At 35.1% G+C, this 25,816-nt stretch overlaps 1 protein-coding gene and 1 long non-coding RNA gene across 2 annotated transcripts in view; both read left to right on the forward strand.

The window, feature by feature from the left end:
• The first annotated feature begins 1,921 nt into the window (after positions 1–1,921).
• The window catches only part of CUL3 (cullin 3), an 80,063-nt gene continuing 56,168 nt past the window's right edge, over positions 1,922–25,816 (forward strand). The window contains exons 1-2 of the mRNA XM_015585386.2: positions 1,922–2,123; positions 20,947–21,060. Of these exons, the coding sequence (XP_015440872.1) occupies positions 1,926–2,123; positions 20,947–21,060 (312 nt within the window). The 5' untranslated portion in view covers positions 1,922–1,925. The remainder of the gene's footprint in view (positions 2,124–20,946; positions 21,061–25,816) is intronic.
• LOC112475392 lies at positions 10,160–14,734 on the forward strand. The gene is made up of 2 exons (XR_003044695.1): positions 10,160–13,881; positions 14,498–14,734. It is a non-coding gene; the product is annotated as an uncharacterized LOC112475392 (long non-coding RNA).

Here is a 25,816-nt window from a genome sequence, read left to right on the forward strand (position 1 = left end):
ATTACAAGTTTTTGGCATTGGCAAATGGAAGGATGGATTGGATGTTTGCTCAGTTGGAGATGACTGCAGGAGGAGCCAACCTAAGGAAAAGATTAAGGTTTCTATTTTAGACTTGATAAGTTTGAGGTATCTAGAAGGCATTCAAGTAGAAACATTGAGTTAGGTAGTTGAATAGAAGATGACTCTGGTTTTAAGGGGAGAGGGCCAAACAGTATATATAAATTTTGAAGTTAACTTAAAACCATGAGAATAGATGAGATCAACCTCAGTTTTTAAAAACTGAATGTGAATGGACTAGAGGTTTAGAACCTGAGCCTTAGGGTTGGAGTCTGTGGCGATGAGTAAGAAGTGATAAGTGGACTGTCAAATAGCCAATAGAATAGGAAGAAAAAGAAGAGATTGCAGTGCTTGGAATGCAAGTGAGAAATGTTTCTAAGAGTAGGAACGATCAGCTCTTTCAGTTGCTGTCCAGATAGGTCAAGTAACATAAGAACTGAGACTTTGACCATTAGACTTGGCAATGTGGAAGTCACTGGTGACCTCCTCAAGAGTAATTTCAGTGAAATGGTAGAGACGAAATCCTTACTAGAGTGGATTCAAGATATAATCGGAAAAATAGGACTTGGAGACAGTTGACAGAGAATACTTCTCCCCTGCCCCCTGATTTTGCTGTAAACAGAAAAGAGAGTATTAGGTGGTGAGGATTTCTTTGTTTTCAAGGTGGGGAACTGATGATTTTGAATGCAAATGGAAATAATCTAGCAGAGAAAAAATATTGGTGCTGGTAAAGGAGATTGCTGGGGGTGGGGGTCCTTGAATAGGAGAGTTGGGATGGGACTAGAGCAGTACTTAAAATGCAGATTATGCTTCTTTCGGTGTGGGTTGGGATCTGCAATTCTGCATTTCTAACAAGTTCCTGGAATTTGCTTGTTTCTGATCCCTCTGCTATATTTTGAGTATATGAATTGGCACTTTGAGCAAAAGAATTCAACTCGCAGATTATATTGATATGCAGGCAGGCAGTTTAGTGGATATAGTCATAGTTTGTACAATTTCTCTTCCAGTAGTTTCTGTTTTCTCAGTGGAACATGAAGCAAGTCATTATTCTGGAGTGAGTATGGAGAAGATGGTGTAAAGTCATCTAGGAGAGCTGGATTAATAGACTAGAAAAGTAGGGTTGTGGGGTTGCCTACAGGCCGACTTGTGGTTAGTGGTCATGAATTTCAGCCGAGATGGGTGTATGTTATTCTTCATTGTACTTTGAGAGGCTTGGGTGCAGGTGAAGAGTGGGTGAGCGTTTGAGGTTTAGAATGGCATGTATTTTGGAGAGAGGAAGAGAGGGACCAAGTGACTTATGAATGTGTGCAAATGATGGACCATGGAATCTAAACTGGGAGAGGAGGAAAATGCATGCTAGGTTAAACAAAGAAACTGTGATGGGCTTTTGTTTTGTTTTTATTTGTGGTTTTTTTGTTGTTTGTTTGCTTGTTTTGTTTTTAGTTGCAGGTCTTCTCCCAATCTTCAGTTTGCTAAGAAGCTGTAAATCTCCAGGAAAGGAAATCTCTGAGCTTGTGTCCTACTAAACAAACTTAGGGGAAAAGACGTCTGTCTTAACACTTTGGGCTAAAGCAAGTATTAACATCAGGGATTATATTTTATTTAAAGTGGAGGGTTTTGCTTCAAATAAGAGAGGAGGGAGGTCTTAAAGGAGTTTTTAAAAATTACTTCTATCAGCTCTAAAAACTTTTTAAATGTATCCCTTTATTTCTATTAAAACAGATTATTAACATCCTTATAAGTCACAGCTTTATTCTCATAGCCATATAATAAAATATTTACTATATGGACAAATACAGACAGATTTTCAACCATTGGTTTTGTTCTTTTTTTTTTTTTGTCTCTTTTCTCTCTTTTGGATATTACAGATGACCATGGATGAAAAATATGTAAACAGCATTTGGGACCTTCTGAAAAATGCAATTCAAGAAATCCAGCGTAAGAATAACAGTGGTCTTAGTTTTGAGGAGCTCTATAGAAATGCATATACAATGGTTTTGCATAAACATGGAGAAAAGCTCTACACTGGACTAAGAGAAGTTGTTACCGAACATCTCATAAATAAGGTATCCGACTTTAAAGGACTGTTGCTAATTATATTGAATCTAGAAAATCCTTTATACCATATTTTACTTAAACTAAAAGTATTGTTTATGAAGGCTCCAGGAAGCCTATAGAAGTAATAATCAATTAATGGCTGTATTACAAAACCTTACTCAAAATTTATAATTAGCTAAATCAGAATTTTTGATAATTGAGGAAAGATGAAATTTGTGATGTATGATATTCTCCATAATCGTAGTTAAGAAAGCAAACTTTCAGTAATTTAAAAATGTTTATTAATGTGAATTACAGATAATCATTTTTTTCTTAAAATGCTTATCAGCCCATTTTAGCTTTCTCTGTATATTTGAAAATAATAAAATTACATTGTTTAAAAAATATCGTCTAAGGCTTCACCAATCGAAATTGACTTTATTCATTTTAACTGAGTTTTACTATAGAAATGTGAATTTAAAAAAATAATAAAATAGTGGTGGGCTGTTAACATTATAAAATGGTTCTTTGGTTCCAAAAAGATGTATTTGTTTTTTTAAACATATGTTTTTGTAGAGTAAACTTTTTCACTGCAAGTATGTCTTGCTTTATTGATTGTCAGGTAAAATGTAAATACCACAGATAAATAAAAACTTCTCACAGTTTTTGTGTGGTATTAGGGCATTTTTAAAATTTTATTTTGAAAAAATGAAAAACTTGCACCGATTGTACAGTGATCTCTTATTGTAGATTCACCAGTTAACATTTTGCCATATTTTGGCCAATCTTTTTGTGATACTTGTTATTACTATTATTGATATTATTATGGCTGAACTATGAGAAAATAAATAGATTTAAATACCCTCAAATGCTTTGGAATGCTTCTCCTAAGAACAAGAAAATTCTTTTACTTAACCAAAGAACAATGCTCAAAATCAGACAGTTTAACATTAATATAATACTGTTATCTAATACAGTCCACATGTAAATTCACTAGTTGTCCCATGTAGCAGTGATGTCCTTTATAGTAGTTTGTTTTCTGATCCAGGATCCAATCCAGGATCACACACACAATTCCACAGCCTTTCTTTGTCTTCCAGCACATTGACATTTTTGAAGAGTATAGGTCAGTTGTTTTGTAGATTGTCCCTCAGTTTTTGGTTTGTCTGATTGTTTCCTCATGACTAGTTTCAGGTTATGCATTTTTGGCAGGAATAATACATAAGTGATGTTGTGTCCTCAGTGCATCACATCAGGAGGCACATGATGTCAGTTTATCCCATTATTGGTGATGTTAACTTTGATCACTTGGTGTCCGCCAGATTTCTCCACTGTGAAGGTACCTTTTTTCCCTTTGTAATTCATAAGTAATTTGTTCAGATATATTTTGAGATTGTATAAATATCCTGTTCCCCAGAAACTTTCATGTGATGGTTTTAGCATCCATCGATGATTCTTGCATGAATCATTATTACTTTAGTGGTTGCAGAATAGTCACTTTCTATTTCTACTGTTCCTTCTACAAGTCCTTTCTCTTAAGTGGGGTTACATGAGCAGGTAGCTAGTATCTCATAAAGCAGGTGATTGTGTTCTTCATGCAATCAACAGTTTTTTGTTAAGTGCCTACTATGCACAACTTTCTAGGAAAATACAGTAGATGCAAAGATATATATGATACTTTGCCTTCCTAAGTTTGTTTTTACTCTGATGTGAGAGTTGTTATACACATTTAGATAACAGTTTGAGGCATTATATAATAAAGTGGTAAATGAATTGTATAGACAATAAACAGCTTAGGAATTCCAATGAGGGAGAGATTACCTGGGCTGTAAGATTTCATGGGAAAGGATCAGATTGAACTGAGCTGTGAGAAGTTTGGGATATCAGTGAACAATGAGTAAGGCATTCCAGGGATGGTAGGTGTCACATGATTATACAGAAATAAGCTGAGTACACTTAGGTGGTAAGTAGAATTTGACTGAGGTATATAATAATTTATGGAGATTAGTGGATTCTAGTGTTGCAAAAATGGTTTGGGAGCAAATTGAGGAGAAACTTGAATGCTAAGCTAAGGAATTTGGACTTAATGGAAGTTTATTGGAGGTTTTTAAGTAGATGATAATGTGACAGTATTTTAGGAAGATTAAGATGGGAATGATAGAAATGTAGGATTGGGAGGATGTTTGTCAGAAGCAGGAGAAAATACGGAAAAATCCGAGTAAAGCAATAGGCTAGAAATGAATGGATGCTGTCAGAAATTCTGAAGTAAGACTAGATAGAATTTGGTTACTGAGAAAATGATGGTGCTACCAATAGAAATACCGAGAAATTATAGTGGAAAACTGATTTGGAGCAGTGGAGATGACAGCTTTCGTTTTAGATTACATTGGAAATTTTTATAGTTGGCAGGCACCTTAGAAATCATTTTACATGTGAGGGAAATTGAGTGAGACCATAATAAGATACTCAAGTAGAAATATCATGTGTTTGGAGATACACAGTTGAAGAGCTTGGGCAAGATTTGGCATTTGGTAACATGTATTGAGGAATAAGTATTGGAGTTCAGAGAATGAAAATCCCAGAGCCAAAGGATGAATCTTCAAAACAAACTAGTTAAATAGACATTGGAAATAGACTAATTTAAGAAGCTTGGCATCAAAAGAGAAGAAAAATAGAGGGGAAGTTTTGCTTAGAGCTCTTGAAAGGGAGAAAATGGGAGCAACTGTATTCTTAGATGTGGAGAGAATATGGAATTGAGAACAGTGGAGACGTGAAGTTGAAGAGGAGTGTGTTCTCACTTGCCAGAGATGCCCTAGGGAATGACGATAATAATCACAACCAAATTACTGTGTGTTACAGTCCAGTTCTAATGCTTTTACATGTGTTAGCTTAGTTATTGGTCACAATCCAATAAGTCAGATACTGTTATCTCTGTTTTACAAGTGAAGAAACTGAGGCACAGAGCATTGATGATTTGTCCAGATGCACGTAGCTAGTAAATGGCCTAGGTGGAATAGTATTCAGTTAGTGTGGCTTCAGGCTGGGTCCTTGCCTTCTCTGTAGATCTTCTCCTGAGGCATTGTAAATGGATCAAGATGCAGTAAATATACTGACATTTAGGGTGTGTGAGGGGCTTCAAATAAATTGGTTCAATGTTTGTAAATAGTTCTTTATATTCTAGGTCTTGGTTTATATAATTAAAATGAAGGAATTGGCAGTAATATCTCCGTGATTCTTTAGTTCTAAAACTTAATGAATCTAATAATCCACACATCTTCTGAAAATGAAGTGAAGAAACATGGAGAAGTCCTTTTGGGGAATCTACTAAGGAATTGCCAAGGTGGGGAAAAGCTAGCTCAGTAGGAAATGGCCTGAATGTGTGATTTTTTTTTTTTTGGTGCTTTGCAACGTGGGCACAGATGCAGAAAAAAACATCTGTAGTCATTGTGTTAGGATTGAGAATTGGCTTATCCAAAAAAATGACAAGATGAGGGGAGGCCAGAGTGTGAAGTCATTGTTTAAGTGATTGATTTTTGGACTCTGCAACGTGGTTAGGTAGAAATTGAAGTCATGTGAACAAACAACTCCATGGTAACTGTGAGAGCTTTAGCATATTTTACGTTGCTTAAAGTGGTCCTGTATCTAAGGCTGTCATTTCAAAATATAGGAGTTCCCTATAATATATTCCATAGAACATGTATTTGAGTTGATTGTACTAAAGAAGTTAAAAATATATATACTAAATTTTTAATTTTATTTCTTTTACACAGGCATTAATAATGTCACCAGCATCTGAAAATGTTCTTTAATTTTTTCTTTCACAAATATTTGACAAGCATAAAGTGTCAGTTTCTGACTAGGAAATGTACTAATTTCAGCATGTCTATTGACTGATTTCTTTGTTTTAGTTAAATTAAGTTTTTGAATTTCTTTTAGTATCAATGCTTTCATTTTTGTGTTTTCCACTAATCTGACTTTATTTTTACCTTTTTTATGAAAAACAGTAACTGTGAAATACATTACCACTATATGAAGGAGACACTGCCAGAAGAAGTCTATTATCTGACAGGCAGGGCCATCATACAAAAGCCCAAAATGTTTGTCTCCTATTGAAGAGTCTCAGTTTTGCTCTGCTAAATGGGACTTTTAGGAACATTGCCAATGAAATACGCATAAGTGTAGTTTGCATGAAAATAAGTATCACCTGTCTTGATCCTTCACCTTCTGACTGGGTGGTGAAGGAATGTTTAGGGTTCTGTGGTATCAAAGTATCTTCAGTCTCACAGCGTATATCCGTTTTTGTTTTGAAGCAAATGCATGGTCTGTTCAATTTTTTGTTCACTGTTTATCATTGATGCCAAGATGAGAATAGTGAACATTTTGAGGAATATTTTGGTAAAGCAGAGTGGTGTGAACTACCAGAGAGCAGGTGAAGGGAGGACACTTCAGAAACTCATTATTGGTTTTGGAAGTAAGTTCACAAAATCGAAACAGGCATAGGAAAGCTAAATGCTAATATCTTTCACTTGGTAGTGTTTTCTTCCTACCTCTAGAAGAATGTTCCTTTCAAGGAAACAGAGACCCAAAGGAATTCTGTGAATTTCTCAAGACCACAAAGCAAAACTGAGGGTGTGATGTGGCCTTTTGTGCTTCGCCATAAGAAAAATCTTGTCTTATTTTAGCAAAAATGAAAACATTTCAGAATTCACAGGGATCATTTTTTCTTTAACGGTTTTTTTTTTCTAAATAACTTTAAAAGCATGTTATACTAAGAAAAAAAGTTCTGCTACTCTCCAGTTTTAAGAATTTTAAATTACAGATTATTTTGTCAAAGGCACAAAATTATCTTTACAAGACTTATTACAGAATTCAACATTCAGAAGTATTTATTATTTGCCAGACTCTGACTTAGGTATAAGAAATGTATTGATAAATAGAATGCATCTGATCCCTGTACTTTTGGAACAGATAGACCAGTAAATAAATATTTACCTATAAAATAAAATGAAGAAAACAGGATACAGTGATAGAGAAAAATGATAGGGGCAACTACACAGCTCAAGAAAGGCCTCCTTGACGAAGTGGTGATATTTAAGCTGGAACATGAAGAATGAGAAAGGTACTGATGAGAAAAGTGGATTGAAGAGCATGCCAAGCAAAGGCAATGCCTATAAAACATTTTTTCAGATAGTCAATATTTTCAGCTTTCTGGGCCATATGTTCTCTGTCATGGCTCCTTAGCTCTCTCGTAGCACAGGAACAACAGTAAACCACACGTGATGAGTGGGTGTGGCAGCATGCCAAGAAAACTTTATTTAAAAAGACAGCCGGCCATCTTTTACGAACCCCTGAACTAGAGAAGTTGGGGTTTGGATTGGGGGGACCAGTTGTGAATGGGACATTAAGCATTGGCAGTGGGGAAGATTGGGGCAGGGTGAGGCGGGAGAGAGAAGCAGAAGCCAGATCATGCCAGGCCTCGAAGCCAAGGTATAAGGGCTTCATACTTAATTACATGTACATTAGGAAGCCATTCAAGGATTTTAAGCAAGTGAGACAGTGACATGTAGGCTTTTAAAATATTACCCTGGTTGCTATGTGGTACATAAGTTAGAGGGCCCAAAGTCACAAGCTCAAGAGTTGAAATGAGGGGAAGAGAAAGGAGTAATCCAGTGGTTCAGGTCACTGGCAGATGTGATATGCACCTGTGTACAGACAGTGGGGTAGAGAAAAGTTTTCAGGTTTAAGATATATTTTTGATACAAAAAGATGATTATATGCAGGTTGATTATAGAGGATGAAGAAGAGGGAAGAATCTAAGGTGGTTTCTAGATTTTTGGCTGTTGGACAACCTGGTGATTCCATTTTTTGATATAAATTGGGGGTGGAAAAGGGAGCTGCATTTGCACAGGTTAATTTTAAGATGCCCATGAAATTGAATATGCAAATCTAGTTCTCTGAGAAGTTTGGACTGGAAATGTTTAAGTTTGGGAATTATGAGCATTTAGATGATACTTAAAGCCCTGGAAATAGGTGAAATAATATAGAAAAAGAAATGAAGCCTCCCCATTGAACCCTGATGAATTTAAACATTTTATGTAGTTCGAGGGTTGTAGTGGAGACTAAAAAATGGCCAAAGTGTTAGTGGTACTTCAAGATTCAGATCTCACCTTTAATTATAAAATAAAATTCAACATTTATTTATCCGAATTGTGGTTTTCCGTGTGTGTGTGTGTGTGTGTGTGTGTGTGTGTGTGTGTGTGTGATCTTAAAAAGCAATTTTAAATTCAGAAATAAGGATAACCAGTTCTGTTGATTGTGGGCAGGGTTAGGTAAAGGTTGAGTTGTCTCTTTAAAAATTTTTCTATAGAATTTTTGAGATATAATTGACAAATGAAATTATAAGATATTTAAAATGTTTTGTTTTTGAGGAACGGTATCTTTTTAGAAGATTCCTATTTGAGGTTCACACTTGATAACAGTACAGTAACCAAGGACTAGCCTTTTCTCCTTCTAACTACTGTTGAGCACTCCATGTTTAATAAAAAAAAATAACTTAGAAGCAGCTGCAGTAGAAAAGTACTGGGTAAAAAGTAGGAAGAACTGGACTTTTGGCCTAATTCTTCAACTAACAGTCTTGAACAAACAGACTTTTCTGAATTTTAGATTATTAATTTATAAAATGAGATTAAGATTGGTTGTGTTAGCCCAAATCAGCCTTAAAATTGTATGATTACGTGTCTTTACAATTTGGAGTTATTAAGACTTATAGTTTTTTCAGTTTACTGTTCATTCCTGTACCATAATATGTGTTTAGAATAAAAATATTTTTATTTTTGATTGTTTCTTAAAGTCATGAGAGAAACTTTATTTTTTTCAATATATCAAGAATTTTATCTCAATTTCGTGATGCTTAGCAGGTTTCTTAGATTTGCTTCATGCTTAATTTTCCATTGTTTTTTCATATTACTACTTATAGTAATAATTGAATATATGGCAGCCTCATAAATGAGCTAATTCTCATACTTTAGAAGTTTTCCTCTTAGAAATTCTAACAGCTGAACAACAACAAAAAAGATGTTGACTTTTTAACTCTACTGGAAACAGCTTCTTATCGCTAAAAAGACCTTTTATTCCAGTGGCTCTCAGAATCTTTCTATCCATATATCCTATTCTTCAAATACTATCTTACTTTGATTAGATGGGAAGAAGGCAGAATAAGGGGAGCTTCATCCTGCTCACTTTGATTCATTCAGAAAACTGCCTATTAAGGATCTGTTCCGTGACAGGCACTAGTTTACTAAGCATTTGCAATATATCAAAGATCTCTGCCATTTCAAAACTCATGTTTTTGTACTTGCTTAATCTGTGCCTTATAATCCTGCTCAATTCTAAACTCTGTGTTTCACAAGTAGGAAACTTGACGCCTTGAGGGGGAATAGTTTCAATTTTTAAGTGACTTTCTTATTTGATTTTTTTTTTTTTGTAAACTGAAGTATTTTTTTTTTGATAGAATAATACCTTAGTGTATTTTTGTACATAGGGTCTCATTTGCTGAAAATGTCTCCATGTGTACTATTGTGGGTTTTTTTCTCTCCAGTTTTACAGGGAAAATGAAAAGAGCCAGAGTTTTAGATATTATGTTTATTTGTAGATAAATTAAGATGTTTATGTGAAGGTACTAATTGCATGTGGAAATGAAGTTGGTAATTTTATGGTAAGCTCCAGACTATTTTGTAGGCCAATTAAACAGACCGAGCTTTTCTAATAAAGCTTTTTAGTGCTTTTCCTTCCTTTCCAGCAAGTGCGAATGAATGTAGAGAGATTTTTTTAATGGCATTTATGTACAAAATATGTTATAAATGTGATCGCAGTGAATTATGAAAGATGTTGATAGAAACACTCAAGAATAAGATTTTCATTAACAGACAGATTGAGAGGCCCACAAATACCAAGTCTCTCTTGTGTTTCATCCACCAAAAAAATAAGACACCATACCTATCACCAGATACTGAGTCTGTCCTGTGTTTCAGGCACCAAAAAATAACTACAATACCATGATAACTACAATACCATGCCTATCAGCAAGAAGCTCCCAATTTTAGAGAGGTAACCAGATCTGAAGGGGAATTATTTTGCCTGAGTTCAGGACAAGGTAGAAAGAGATGGTCACGTTTGATGAGCTTTAAAGGGTTATTAAAGATTCCTCATGTAAATGAACAGTGGCAAAAAGTAGTCTCAGTAGGGAAAATAGCATGAGTAAGATCAGTGTAGATGGAACATAAAAGACTTCAAATGCATTTCTAGGAAATGAGAATGGTAGTTACTTGGATTTTGAAAAACATCATAGTAGGGTTAGCTTTTATTCTGTGGGAGCCATTGGTTTTTAATCTTCGAGAAAAGACTGAAGTGGAGAAGATGGAGTAAAAGGTTTAGTAGGAGTGCCACGTTCATTGCTACTTATTTTTCATTCTTTGGCCATCTTGTCCTTTTTCCTACCTTAATGGAAAAAGTGAGAACTCATTATATTGAATATTGATGTTGCCTAGGGTGGTGACAGGAGTCAGAAAGAAGAGGAAGGCTGTGAGCTAGGTGTACAAACCATTAATAAATATGATACAGAAGAGTTAACCTGAATATGAGTAGGATAATACCAAAAGGGGAAGAAATTATTGGGGATAGGGTGAGGAATAGAGATTATTAGAGAGTCAGGAAGACAGCAGTCATGGGATGTGAGGGGCATAGGAAGTTGAGTAGCTTTTCCTTGGAAAGTATTAGATGTTTGGGGAGAGCCAAGTTTAAAGTGTTGTTAGGTTCACTCGTGTTAAACACCTATTTCCACATATATTGTTGAGTAGACTGTAAGCACTTGAGGGCAGGTACCCTCTCTGTCGTGTTTTCTGTTGTATTTTCTAGTGTTACTCTTTTAATATTTACTAAATAAGTTAATGAACAAACTAGGACCTGTTCCATCTTTGTATCTCCTGTTCCTTCATGAAGTTGGCACTCAACAGTTGTCTGTTGAAAGGAATCTCTAAAACTAATACTAGCAGTGAAATGGAAAGCATCATGGTTTATATCCATAAACTGCAGAGATGTGTTTTGTCTTCTGTATGTAGGGTAATACTTCTACCTATCCAAGGTAGTTACTGAATCTGACCACTGTTTACGCAGAGTCTGTTTCACCAATTTAAAAGTACAGGATAATTTTGGGGCTGTATGCATCTGATTTTTTGAGAATGGAGTTTGTCAGCTTACTAGATACCAGATCCTGTGACCTTGTACAACTATGGGTTCTTTTCCCCCATAGTACTCAAGAGAACAAAAATCTAATTGCCATATTGCCATACTTTGTATAGGTTTTATTACTTATTCTGTCAGTGTCCCCATTGTTCAACTTAGCTATGGTACTAATGCTATAATGGCTTTTAATGTATATCTTATTATAACCATTGGCAATGGAGTAGTTTACAAATGATAATTCTTACTGTCATTCTGTGGTATACTGCTTTTTTCTTTCTGTTTCCCTTTTTTTTCAACCAGTAGGTATAAAGCTACAATTTTTAATGGCATTACTTTGTACTCATAAAGAAATCCCTATTTTCTAAGATATGTTTTTTTAAATACACCTTATGCCAAATTTAGATGAATTTTTTTATTTACCTGAACATGTAGCAAATTTTCTTCATGTTTAGAATTATGAAAATGCGTTGTCCTAATTCCATTTCGTGCCCCTCCTTTGAACCTCACGACTTCTCTAGTGCTACTCATGGTATCCTACTTTGTATTGAGGTCATTTGAATGCTACTGTTGTAAGTTCCTCTTTTGTCCTTTCTCCCATAGAGATTATAAAGTGGCCAAATGCATTTTGTATCCCCCACAGTGCCTAGCATCCTGCTTTGCTTGTTGGAAGTAATCATTAAATATTTGATTGTCAATTTGAGGAAAGATTTTATGTAGTCTTTTGAATTAAGAACTTCACTTTGGACACTTAAAGAGTGGGGGGAATATTGCCACTAGGAATGAATTTGATTTTGAAATTGCAATTTGTGTGCTCTTTGCAAAATGCTTAAACTTACATTACTAACTATATATACATTAGTAAATTACTTCCAGAAGAATCTTCTGATATCAGTCAAGAAAAGTTTCCCCTGCAGTGGCTGTCTTGTTAATAATACTGGTATGATTACTCTGATCAAGATTGCCACCTTTTTTCTAAAAGGTTAGTGCAAATAACAACAATCTTGTCAATCTAGAAAATATCAAGAGGGCAGTGAATTTTTTATCATTCAGGAATCACTTGTCATTAGTGAATTCTTAAAAGTTTTAAATATCTACAGCAGTTCAGTTTAATTCTCTTAACCTCAGTAGAAGCTTGCTTTGAAATACAGAATCTTAAGGTGATTATCTACAATATGAGAGAGCAACATCTATTCACTGAACTTGTATTGCAAATACTAATAATAGGAGGATGGCTGCATTGCAAGGTCCACAAAGTATGGAGTAAAAGAATTCCTTCTAGTTACAGAGATATTTCTGTTCTATGAGGAAAAGAAAGCAAGAATCAAATGGAAATTGAGAGTTAATAAAATACTGTATAAAATATGTGGACATGTGTATGTATATGTGTTTTATGTCACTTGTTCCTCAACATTTAAAGCACTTAGGAATTTTCTGGTACTCTTGTTAAAATGCAGATTCTGGTTCAGTAGATCTTAGGCCCCAAGATTGTGCATTTCTAACAAGCTCCCAGAGGATGATGATGTTGATGATCATCATCATCTGGACTATGATACTGCTCTGCGGAACACACTTCGAGTAGCGAGATTCAAATATGTATGTGAATAATATTACAAATATGTAATACAAATAGTACTATAATAGTAGCAAATGCTTCTATGACATTTAATGTGGGCTAGGCATTGTTCTAAGCATTTTGTGTATGTTAACTCATTTTATCTGCACAGCAGTTCCTTCAAGTAGGTGCTATTATTAAAGCTATTTTATAAAAACGATAATGCAGAGAAATTAAATTGTTCAAGGTCGCACATTTCACTAAGTATGGATTTGTGATTTGAATCAGGCAGATGGGCTTTTCAGCATCTATACTCCTGTACTGCCACTGTTCAGTATATCTGACTGTTATAAAAAGTAGCAAAACATTGCACTATCTCTTTTTAATATTTTAAATTGTGGATTCTTGGAGTATGGAGAAGAGTTGTAAAGCTCTTTTCAGACTATTTGTGTTGGGTTAGAAGAACTGTCTTCTGGACTCCGTGACTTAGCTCCATAGAAATTCACTGCTGTATAAGCCACTTTTATTGATAGGTTTATGTTGCATCGCTCTGGTGCGATGAAGTGAAAATATTTTTGAGATCTTCAGGAATAATTCTTTAATGGTATTTCTTGGAAAAATAGGATTTATGTAGTGGTGCAAATTTGTAAAGTGAAAAGCCCCCAGATCACATATGCAGGACTCTGAAAAAATTCAAATGTTATAAATGGGTACTTAAATGTTATTTTTAATCATGGTAAATGTTGCATGTTTATGTAAATACTCTGGTTTCATGAGATGAAAAAAACAATATGTTTTAGAATTTAGATCCAGGAAGGTACATAGCAGACACCCGGTGGCTCTCATTTACTTTAAAACAATGGAAAACCCCTCTTTTAAAATCATACAAAACCAATAGAAATCATGTTTCATCAGGGGAAATGGAGCCTGCCCTGCGTGGTACTCAGGCATCTTAGCGGAGCTGATCTATCTAATCAACCCCAGTCACATTGCAGGTAAGAGGAGCTGCAGACCAGATGGATTAAGTAACTTGGTCACAGTCTTAGTAGCTGCCATAGGCGGTTGTTTGCAAATACGAATTCGATTGTTTTAGCTCCTGGGTGATTGTTAAAATACTGCAGATTTCTAGGTGGTCACATCTCTTAAAATTATAGTATCTTCATGATACTTTTTAATATTCTTTGTATAATTAGCATGTGCTCCAGTTTTTCATGCCCCGGTTTATGTTTTTAATACACGATGTGTATTTTAATGCAAAATAATGTCATGGGAATTTCTGTATTTAGCAATATAATTAATACTTGGATTAAATATTGTCCTGAGTTTTGAAACTTTAAGAAGGAACTCCTTAACTCAGTAATCCCTATCATCATTAACTATATCGCTCAATTCTAGTTTCAGTGAACTTTAGAACTAAAATCTATAATTAGTTTTCGCTGATGAATGTCTTTGTGGTAGACATTCTATTAGTATTGTCTGCCTGCGATTTTGCCTTAGGCATTAAAATATAGAGGGTGAAAAATTTTTAATTAATGATTTAAAATAATTATGTGTGTGTGTTAGAGGGTGGAGATACTGTGCGGATATTAATGTCTCTAATTCTCCAACCAGCTAAGAGCTACTGACCCAGGGTCCGCCTCCTTGTCAATCCATGAAGATACTTGGATGTGAAAACTCAAGGGCAAACTCATGTCTGCTGGCTTTTCCAGTCATCCTTCTTTCATTCTCATCTTCCCTTGACCAGTAATTTGATTGATTTGAGGGTGTGTTTTTTGCAACTTGGACATTAATTCATTGGTGAATATGTTTTATTACGACATTGGAAAATAAAAGTATCCTTTTGACTTAGTAGTTCCACTTTAATCTTCTCTCAGTTTGTAATAGAGAAGACAGGAAAAGCTGTTTTCAGAGAAATAAAGAATGTAGTATGCTGATTTGAATTATTACAGAGTTGTTCACAAGGTTGGTATACTCAAAATAATTCACAGTTCTTTATTGTTTGACATGCAAGTTACTTTTATGAGTGAAGATTGTGGTATCATAGCTTATGTTTATGGTATAATAATAAAACAGGATCTAACTTGAAAATCATAATTGCTACAAACTTTAAAAAATCAATATACAAGAAAATTAGCCTTTATTTTCATGTACAGTTCTTGAATTTTATCTCGTCTATATTCATATAGTCGCTATCAATATAGAACATTCCCTCACACCAGAAAATTCCCCGTTTTCTTCTGATAGTCACACCTTCCCTTCCCCGACCCCCAGTACCTGGCAACCACTGATCTGTTTTCTGTCACTATAGTTTTGTTCTCTCAAAAATGTGATATCAATGTAATCATACAGTTCGTAACCTTTTGAGACTTCTTTCACTCGGCATAATTACTTTGAGATTGATCTAACTGTTGTGCGTATCAATAGTTTGTTCCTTCTTATTGCTGAGTAATAGTCTATTGTATGACTAGTTTGCTTATTCATTTACCTGTTTACTTACTGAAAGGCATTTAGGTTGTATACAGTTTCTTGTGATTATGAATAGAGCTGCTCCAGACATTCATGTACAGGTTTTTGTGTGAATATAAGTTTTCATTTCTCTAGGGTAAATACCTAGGAGTGGGATTGCTGGGTCATATGGTTAAGCATATATTTAACTTCATAAGATACTGCCACACTGTGCCATTTTGCATTCCCTCACTTTTGTAATGCATGAGAGTTCTAGTTGCTGGGAATTTTGTCAGCACTTGGTATTGTCAGTGTATTTTATTTTAGCCATTCTAATGGGTGTGTAGTGAGATCTCATCATGGTTTTAATTTGCATTTCCGTAATGGCTAATGTTGAATATCTTTTCACGTGCAAAACTGTCTTTATATATCCTCTTTGGCGAAGTGTCTGTTCAGGTCTTTCACCCATTTTTTAATTGAGTCGTTTGCTTTCTTTACTGAGTTGTAAGAGGTTTTGTTTGGTTTTGTTTGGTATTTTTGTGTACACACACACACACACACACGCACACACTGGATACAAGTCATTTGATATTTTCTCCCAGTCTGTAGCTTGTCTTTTTATTCTTTTAACCGTATCTGCAGATCAAAAGTTTTTAACTTTGATGGTTTACAGTTTTTCATTTTTTTTCTTTTATAGATTATGCTGTGGGTGTTATGTTGGAAGTTGCTTAAAGTCTCAGATGACATTTTTTTTCTTGTATTTTCCAGTATTTTCTTTTTCTTTGACTTACTATGGTGCTTTGAAAATGATATGCTATAACTAGATATTTTTCTCCTAAAGTAGAGGTTAATGTTGAATGTTAATTGATGGCTTAAAAAAATCAGGACTCAGAATTGCATCAATATTATTATTATAACTATATGAAAACATTCATGTTGAAGAGATTCTGCAAGGGAAGGAACGGAAATGGCCAGTGTGGCTCTATTAAGCCAGTGGTTTCCTAATCCTGGCTGTTTTATCAGAATCACTTGGGTAGCTTTTTCACCCCTTCCCTCCCTCCTCCCCCCCACCCCCCGCAGGAAAAAAAAAAATAGATTCTCTCAGATTCTCTTTCTTTGGTTCTTGAGTGGGCCTCCAGACTTTTTTTTTTAAATAAACTTTATTTTTTAGAACAGTTTTAGATTCACAGAAAAATTGAGCAGAAGGTACTGAGATTTCCCATAGGACTCCGGCCTGCACAGACACAGCCTCCCCTACTTTCAGCCTCTCACACCGGAATGGTATACTTGTTACAGTGGATGAGCCCTCGTCGACATATCTGTCACCTAGTCTGCAGTTTACATTAGGGGTCGCTCTTGGGTTTTAACAAATGAATAATGAAATGTATCCTCTATTCATTATAGTACTAAACAGAAGAGTTTTACTCTTGAAAAATCCCCTGTGCTCTGCCTGTTCATCTCTCCCTCTACCTTAACCTCTGGCAACCGGTGTTTTTTTGTTTTTTGTTTTTTGTTTTTAGTCTCCTTCATTTTACCTTTTCCAGAATGTCCTATGATAGTTGGAATCATATGGTATGTAGCCTTTTTATATTGTCTTCTTTCACTTGGTTATGTGCACCTGTTTCTTCCATGCCTTTTCATGGCTTGATAGCTCATTTCCTTTTAGTGCTAAATAGTATTCTATTGTCTGGATGTGCCTCATTTTATCTGTTCACCTACTAGAGGACATCTTGGTGGTTTCCAAGTTTTGGCAGTTATGAATAAAGTTGCTATAAACATCTATGTGGGCAGTTTTGTCTGGACGTAAATTGTCAACCCCTTTGATATTTATACCAAGGAACATAATTGCTGGGTTGTGTGATAAGAATATGTCTAGTTTTGTAAGAAACTGCTAAATTGTCTTCCAAAGTGGCTGTACTGTTTTGCATTTCCACCAGCAGAGAATGAGAATGCTTGTTACTCTTCATCCTCACTGGCATTCGGTGTTGTCAGTATTTGGGATTTTGGCCGTTCTAATAGATGAGTAGTGATATCCCATCGTTTTAGTTTGCAATTCCGTAATGATCAGATGGTGAACGTCTTTTCATATGCTTATTTGCCAAGGATTCTTTTGATGAGGTGTCTAGGTCTATTGACAGTTTTTTAAATTAGCGTTTTTTTTATTGTTGAGTTTTATGAATTCTTTGTATGCAGTAAGTCCTCACTTAACATACCTTCTGTGACTTTTAAGTGAAATTTTACCATAGGCTGAGAAACAAGGTTGAACAGTCCTTTATCAGATACATCTTTTGCAATATTTTCTCTTATTCTGTCTTGTCTTCTTATTCTCTTGATCAAAATCGGTTGCTCTTCAAATGATTCTAATTCTCTGCCAGGTTTGTAATCTGTTTCAAACGATTTTGTATTGCTTTATCCTTTGCAAGGCTAGTGCCATACACAGCTGTCAGTTTCAACTACTCATTTTAGCCTCTTTGTCACAGCTGATTCCATCCTACTCTCAACTTCCATGGCTTTGTTACTTGTTCTGGCTTGTCGCACTCCTCAAATTCCCACTCTTCATCTGGATAACCATATTAGGTTTTCTTAAGGAATAATGCTGGTCATACTTACTTGCTGTCCCCTTTGGATCTGGTACCACCTCTGTAGCAGGGTTCCTTCCCATTTGCCTTTGCTGGTGCAAAACCTAATGATGGTTGTGTTAGGGCGTGAGATGAACAGTGTTTCCCCCACCACACACACACTATCCTCACTTTCTTTTTAAAAATTTCTGTATTGTTACATTAATACTTTGTAAAATAAGGTTTATTTTTTTCTCACTTAATGTGTATTTCGGTTCATATGCCAACTTCTTTTTAAGAGCCTTTTTTAATTTTCATAAAGGTTGAATTTTCATCTCATTCCTACGGTTTTATTGTATATATTTGAAAAAATATCCATTTACTTTTTGTGTATCAGAGTAGAAAGATACTTTTCTGGTGTAGCATTAGAGATGACTTTTTTCCCGTAGAGTGATCTGAATAATTAAGAGGAAGTTACAGCAATTGTAAGGAATTTATTTTACATCTCTTAGGCATATATCTGTGTATGTGTAATCATTCAAAAATAAATATCACAAAATTAAATCTTAATAGCTGTTTTCTGCTAAGTAATATTCACTGTCATTGATTTGTAAGGATTGTTTTTTAAAGTGTGTAAACAGTTTTATTATTTATGACATATTGTGCTAGTTGATCACATTCTTGTTTTGTTGAAAGACAGGTATAAGTGTAAATATTACATAAATACTTCTTGCTTTATTTTATTTTAAAGTGTATAAATTAGTGATTTTAAAGAACATGTATTTTATAACTTTTAAAATTTAATTGGTCATTTTTTCATTCGTCATGGTGACTTTAATACTGGTAACACATTACTTGATTTTATAACAAAGGGGTATACAGAATTTTTAAAATAATTAATTGCTAGATATTCTGGGTGTTTGGAATATATAACTTATTATGTAGTACAATTTCTCTAGTATTGTCATGATTTTAATTTAATTGACACAAAATTTAGTGGTTCAGTGAAAATATGAAGTTTGGTGAATAATTGTGTAAATAGGTACATTTTCAACTGACTGTGGTTTTTTGTTTTGTTTTTCAGCGTCAGGTACCTTAGGAATTTGCATCTGACAAGTGGTAGACATGAGTTGAAATAAATGATTAATTATCCACTTTGCATAATAGTGTTTAACACTACTGTCTGCTAACCCACATGGATGTTTATCATGTTTGATATAGTCACTTATTTATAGAATAATTTCTCGGTGATGTATTTTGAAGTCCAGGAACTTCAAAATGCGTCTTGTGTGCAAGACAGAATACAGTTGTGAACAAAAGATTAAAAATAAAATTCTAAATTATGTGGTATAGGCTCGTGGTTTTCATAGCACATGTTTAGTAGAATAGATATGTTGTCTTATCACTAAAATTTCTTGATGACCTCTTTTCCTCTAAAATATAGGAAAAAATAAATTAGATACAGTTTTCTCAATTTGAACTTATTCTCCCATGCATTGGGAACAGTGTATTATGTGTATTTTCATTCAGTGTTTGGCCTCCAGCTACTTGTTTATACTAGTTATAATATACAACATTTTATTTACATGTGTTTAGAATATCGGTTTATAGATAACTAACTGTAAGTCTCAACACATGTATTAAATAATTTGTTTCTTAAAAAGCACCATGACTTCAGATTCTCCTCAACCCAAAAAAGTTTACTACTGTAGATTATCTATGGTAAAGGATGTTTGGAGATAAAGATGTCTGGTTAGGTTGGAGTTACTGAGAGTTGAGCTAGACCATGGAGGATTAGTTGGATTTGAATAACTGGAGAAGCTGGTAATACAGTCCCAAAGTGTTGTAGGAACTTAGAGAACAAACGCACTACTTTTTTATAATAAAGCTAGAACCAGAGTCTAGATTCTGTTTCCTAGTCAAATAATCTTTCCATTGGACTGATAGCATAGCAGGAAGAAGTAGTGGTCAGCAACCTCTCATTGGAGGTGGCAGTATGGTTGTGGACTATGTAAAGGAATTTTTGAAGTCTGCCTAGTCGTAGCAGGATTGCATCAGAAAGGCATTTCAGACTCGGAAACTTTACGTGCAAAGGCAGATACCCTGGAAGTGCGTGCCATGTTCGAAGCTGATCGTGGTATTGGAGAGAGGCAGTAAAGGGTCTTCTGTGCTCAGGCACTCATGGGAGGTGCACGTGGAAGAGACAGAGGCCCTGCTGCTGTGGAGCTTACATTTTAGTGGGAGAAACATTAAACAGATAAACAATAATATAGTAGGTACTGATGAGTACTGTGAGAAAAAATAAAGTGTAAGATAAAAGAGTAAAGATAGGGGCTGTCGTTTGAAATCGAGTGGTCAGGGAAGACGGCTCTGTGGAGGTGAAACTTTTAGAAGAAAGTGAGGGAGTGAGCTCTGAATCAAGGCAGAAGAAATGGCAGAGCATGTGTGCTGTGTGCAGCTCCGTTGTAGCTGGAGTGTACTAAATTATGCTTGCTGAGTGTTTACTGAGTACCAGGCACTGTCCTAAGTGTGTTACAAGTGTTAATTCAATCCTTACAGTCTTACGAAATGGACACTATTTCACCTATAAGGAAACTGAAGCATAGAGATTCAATAATTTACCCAAAATCACACCGCTAGTCAGGGAGCTGGGATTTGAGCCCAGGTAATTTGACTCCAGAATCAGTGATCTCACCATTCTTCAAAAGTAGGTGAGGAGAAGTGTAGTTGGAGCAATAGCTTGGGGCCAATTCTGCAGTTCCTTATGAGTATTTAGGATTTTATTCTGACTGTGATGTTAAGAAACGCCCAGGAGGTTGCTTTATGATTTGGAGGTCAAGGGAAGGGTCTGGACTACAAAACACATTTGTTAGTTTTCTGCACATCATAGGTTACATTATAGCTTAACATATTTCTACTGGCCTGTAACATATTTCTTTAATTTACAATTAAAGATTCTACTTCATTACTTTATTGAACAGATATGTGCATGTATACATATGAGCGCGCGCACATGTGTGTGTATAAACAAACTGTAATGAACTCTTCTGTTAATAGGTGCGAGAAGATGTACTTAATTCATTGAATAACAACTTTCTTCAAACGCTAAATCAAGCTTGGAATGATCATCAAACAGCTATGGTGATGATTAGAGACATACTAATGTATATGGTAAGTAGAGCTTTTTGTGTCTTTTCTTTAAGAATTTAGGCATTTCAAAATAAAATGTTTGCTTTCTGTTACATTTAGTTGGATAGTTATGTCAGTGTTGAAGGTGCTTTTTTTTTTAATAATATATTTTTTGCAAGGGCCACCTTATATGAATGAAGTCATATTCTCAATAATTAGAATGGAAAACTGAAAGGGAAAGGTTTAATTATTTCTCATTACCTAGTACTTGTGCTTAAAAATGGGAAATATTAAAAAGCTTTATTAATATCTCTTGAATAAGGGTGGTTGAAATGACATAATAGATGTAAGCTGAATATTCTATTACAAGTTTTTAAAACCTCGTGTCCTTATATCTTCAGTGACAGGGCGTCATGTTAGTACCAATATTTTTGTAATAATCATACTCTAATAGCTGCCATCTATATTCCTAACAGTAAATCTTTACAGTATACATATTCTTCAGATATATATTCCATTTTTCACCTATTATTATTTTTTGTTTTATCAGTCAAGAGAAATACTGTGATCAGCATGACAGTTTGGAAAACATTTACTTATGCTGTTTAATTACCTTCAAAGAGATTAAACTATCGGGTTTTTTTAACTTTAGTATGATTATAGAGTGAAACTAGAGTCATCAAGCCAAATTATTCTGTCACTGCACTGCAAAATTATCAAGTCTAATAACTTGTTACTTCATTGCTTGGGAATTGGACATGATTTTCTTTAACCTTTTGCTTTCTGCTTTTCACTTTTCAGTTTCTTTAGTTTTGATTTTTTACTTGTAATATAGTGGTGACAGCTTGTCCTAGTTTCTTTTAATATTTGGAAAGAATTTTCAGTGAAAGCAAAACAGCTCCAAACTTTTTCGTCCTGCTGAGTGAATTCAGTCAGATCTCTTACCCTGGTTTTGTAGGCCTTGGTGGCAAGGGGTCAGGGAGAGGCTACTTCATTTTTCAGGGGGTTTATAAAAGATAGAACAAATTATTTGGTCTTCCTGAACCTCGTTTTCCTCTTTAAGATATTGATATATATTGTGTGGGCATTTTGAGGCAAATGACATGCCATGTGAAAACATCATAATGTCTGGGATATAAATGTGAAATTAGTTAACTTACTACTGTTATCTTTTAAGTTTTGGATTTGGCAAGTCTTTAAATTCTTAACACTAACATTAAGATAGAAAACCACTTGTAATTTCATGGTCCATTGATCTACCGATAAATAAGTATTTTAATTATACACATTGACTCATATTATTTTTAAATTTTGTTTTATTTCAGTTCCTTTTTTTCAGTCTCAAATGAAATCTCAAACCTTGGATCCTGGCTGTTAAGTGACCATAGTCAAGTTCATTCATCAGCTAGCTTCCTTATTTATAAAATGAAAAAACTATTGTACCAACTGGGTAGGCTAGCTGTAAGGCTTAAAGGAGCCATTCATGTGAAGCACTTACAGGGCCCCGGACCATAGTTATGTGCCTAGTAAGATAAACTGGTATTGATATTTCTTGTCACTTTATCCTTTCATCACATTCATCTGGTACTATCACAGCCCTGGATAAACCCTTCAACTTAAACCTTTCCTGGGCCTCTGCTGGAGGAAATGCCACGTGGTAGATTACTGCCACTGTTTGTCCATTGTCACAAACCTCCAATCAGCTCTCCACACTGCCCAGCAGTCTTTCTCTAGTCAGCTCATTCCACCACTTTGAAATGATTATTTCTCTTCAAACCTCTAGCTCTCCTGCTGGCCTTTTAATAAATGATCTTGCTTTCTACTTCTCAGAGAAGAGAGAAGGCTTCAGGTGGAAACTTGTTCATATCTTGCTACTGAATCTACAATTTTACCTGTATTTTTTCCCCTTTTGTATTTTTCTTTTTCTCTCCTGTTTTAATGGACCTGATTGTGTCTTCTGTAAAAGGCCAGTTCTCTACCTATAAGAATGCAGTCCCTTTCTTCCTTGTCAAAAACTTGAAGTATTTTCAGGTTCTGCCTTTTTACTGGGTCTTACTCATCAGCTTTAGACATGTTTCACCACTCACATCCTCTGCATAAAATTCCACTAAATTTTCTCTTGGACCCCCTACATTGCCATTCACAGCTGAATATCTCAAGAAATGTTGACCCTTGCCATCTCACTTTTCTCATCTTTCATTCACTTTGAATATGATCCAGTTAAGCTTTCTGCCAGCTATTCTTTTCAGTCTTGCTCTTATTAGGATCACCATATCTGCACATCTCTGAAGGCAGAGATCACTGAAAATTCTCATACTCCTCGATCTCTCTCAGCAATATTTGGCACAGTTGACTAGTCTTTTCTTCTAACACGTTGAGTCCTTAATTTCTGTGACAAAGCACTCCTCTGGTATGCCTCTTACCTTTCTGACCCTTCTCAGCTTGTCTCCTCCTTTGCCCCATAACTAGAGGCATCCTTGGGACTTAGTCCTAGATTTCCTTCTCCTGCTACACCTACCGCATTTTCCACCAGAGCTTCATTTAATGCCTCTGTGCTGATGAGCTGACGATTCCCACGTTATGTCTCCAGCCTCATTCTCTGAGATCCAGACTCAAATATTCCTTCATCTCGTCGATGGCCCCCTTCATTGTTTGAGAGGTACTTCAAACTTAGCATTTCCTTATGAGCTCATAATCGGTGTCTTTTCATTTGTTCGTGCCAAAAACCTGAGACTTACTCTTATCAGTTTCTTCTTCTCTCCCTATATCATGTGTTTCTAGAATCTGTAATATCTCTCTGTTTACGTCTACTGCCCAAGACCAAAGTACCTTAATTTCTCTCTCGGAGCATTCAGTCACTAGGCTTATAACATTCATCGTGCCCCTCTCTTTTTCATATTGCTCCTAGAGTTACTATTTTAAGCACATTATTATGTTACTTCCTTGCTGAAATCTTTCTCATCTCGGAATCTTCACAATGTCTTCTGTCTGGAAATGTTTCCGGAATGTTTCCTCTTTATGTGAGCTGCTCCTACTTATCCTTTAAGTCTTAGCTTAAATTCCCATAAGCTTTCCCCGACCCACGCTATACATACTGCTCACTGGCTGCAGGGCCTCTTACTGTCCCCAGTACCATTCCTTTGCAGCATTTATCACATTCATTAACAACTGTTTGGTGTCTCGTTTTCCAGCTAGACCGAACTTTATGAGGAGGGGCCAGTGTGTCTGTCACCATACTGTGTCTCCACCACCTATTAGAGGTCCTTCCACAAAGTAGACACTTATATAAATCTCGAGTGAATTAATATACACAGATTCTTTTTTAATATTTTGTGCTTTTTCAAAATGCTTATTAAAATATGTTCCTTTTATATTCAGAAATTAAAGTTTTGATGAGATAAACTCTTGTTCCACAAACTAGAATTCTTTCATTTTCATATCCTTCATTCTCTTTATTTTCCATTTTTATGTGCAGCGTTCTGGGCTTAATAAAATGAGTGCTTTTTAGAATTAAAATAGAATATATACAATTGAAATGTAGAGAAATAAAGTATATAAAATTATTTTTTGAAAAGTGTATGCACTCATGTAACCAGTAAATATGTCACTTAGGATACATAAATGCTTTTTATTATCCAAAAATCAAGTTTGTTATTCTGTCGACATCTACCTTATTTTAAAAAATATTTTTACTCTCATTTCAGACTTTCTCAGGTCACATTATTTGCTAGATAGGGCATATACGTGAGGTGTACTGGAGACTGAACAGATTTTTTCCCATGAACATTGGCTCAAACGTTGGAATTTTATTGCTCAGGCACAGAGAGGGAGCAGAGAAGATGCTTCACTATCTACCCACCTACCACCTACTCAGCTAGCTGACTTACTCTTAACAAGGAGGTGTCTGTGTCTAAAATGTCATGCGTGAGCCTCAGTGTTTAGATACTGTGGGACAAACTAACTCTTGAAAATGAAAATGTATTCACAGGTTACATGGAAGCAGCCGTTGGTCAGAATTCATCCCACATAACTGTGGTTTGGGAGGTTCAGTGTTTCAGAAAGGAAAGTGTTCATGTCTCTAGATGGAACATGTGACCGCTAGTTTCTGCCACTCCACCTCTTCCTATGTTTGAGGCTTGCGTTATCTCTTTGGCCCCTAAAGGTAGTAGAGTTTGTAATCTCCACTTTATTTAAATTAGTTATTTTTAATTAATTTTTTTCCTAAACAATAGTTAACATGTTGAACTTTTAAGATTGGTTTGGGGGTACCCAGTATAAGCTTTATTTTCAGTTTAATTTGTTTATAAGATTAATAATTGGGGGAAATATGAATACTTTATGGAGAAAGTTTATTGTATTATAGGTTATATAGTATTTTTAATTATTATAGTCCACAAGTAAAAAATATTTAGTTCATTTTTTCCCCTTAAACTATAAAAATGAATATAATGTTAAGGGGAAATTAAATTATGGATGGTATTCTATAGGCTAGTTTTGAGCAAATAGAATTAATGTCAAAGGAAATAGGAAAGCATTTCCTATCATGACATATAGGTTATGATAAACTATATGTCATAAAACTCTATGGTGAATTTCAAAGATATTTTTATGTTTTTACTTGAATTTGTCTATATTACCAGTGCGTTTGACAAACAGCAAGGATACAGTAGTAGAGCAGGTTAGTCTTAAAGATTAGAGGCTCTAAATTCAAAATCATGGGGAGAGAGTGCTGCTTTGAGATATTTGGGAAGTCATCAAGGATGGGTAAAAAGGTGAGGTGGAATGTAGCAATAACTTT

Source organism: Pteropus alecto, unplaced genomic scaffold (genome assembly GCF_000325575.1).
Source record: "Pteropus alecto unplaced genomic scaffold, ASM32557v1 scaffold110, whole genome shotgun sequence".
Classification (NCBI taxonomy): domain Eukaryota; kingdom Metazoa; phylum Chordata; class Mammalia; order Chiroptera; family Pteropodidae; genus Pteropus; species Pteropus alecto.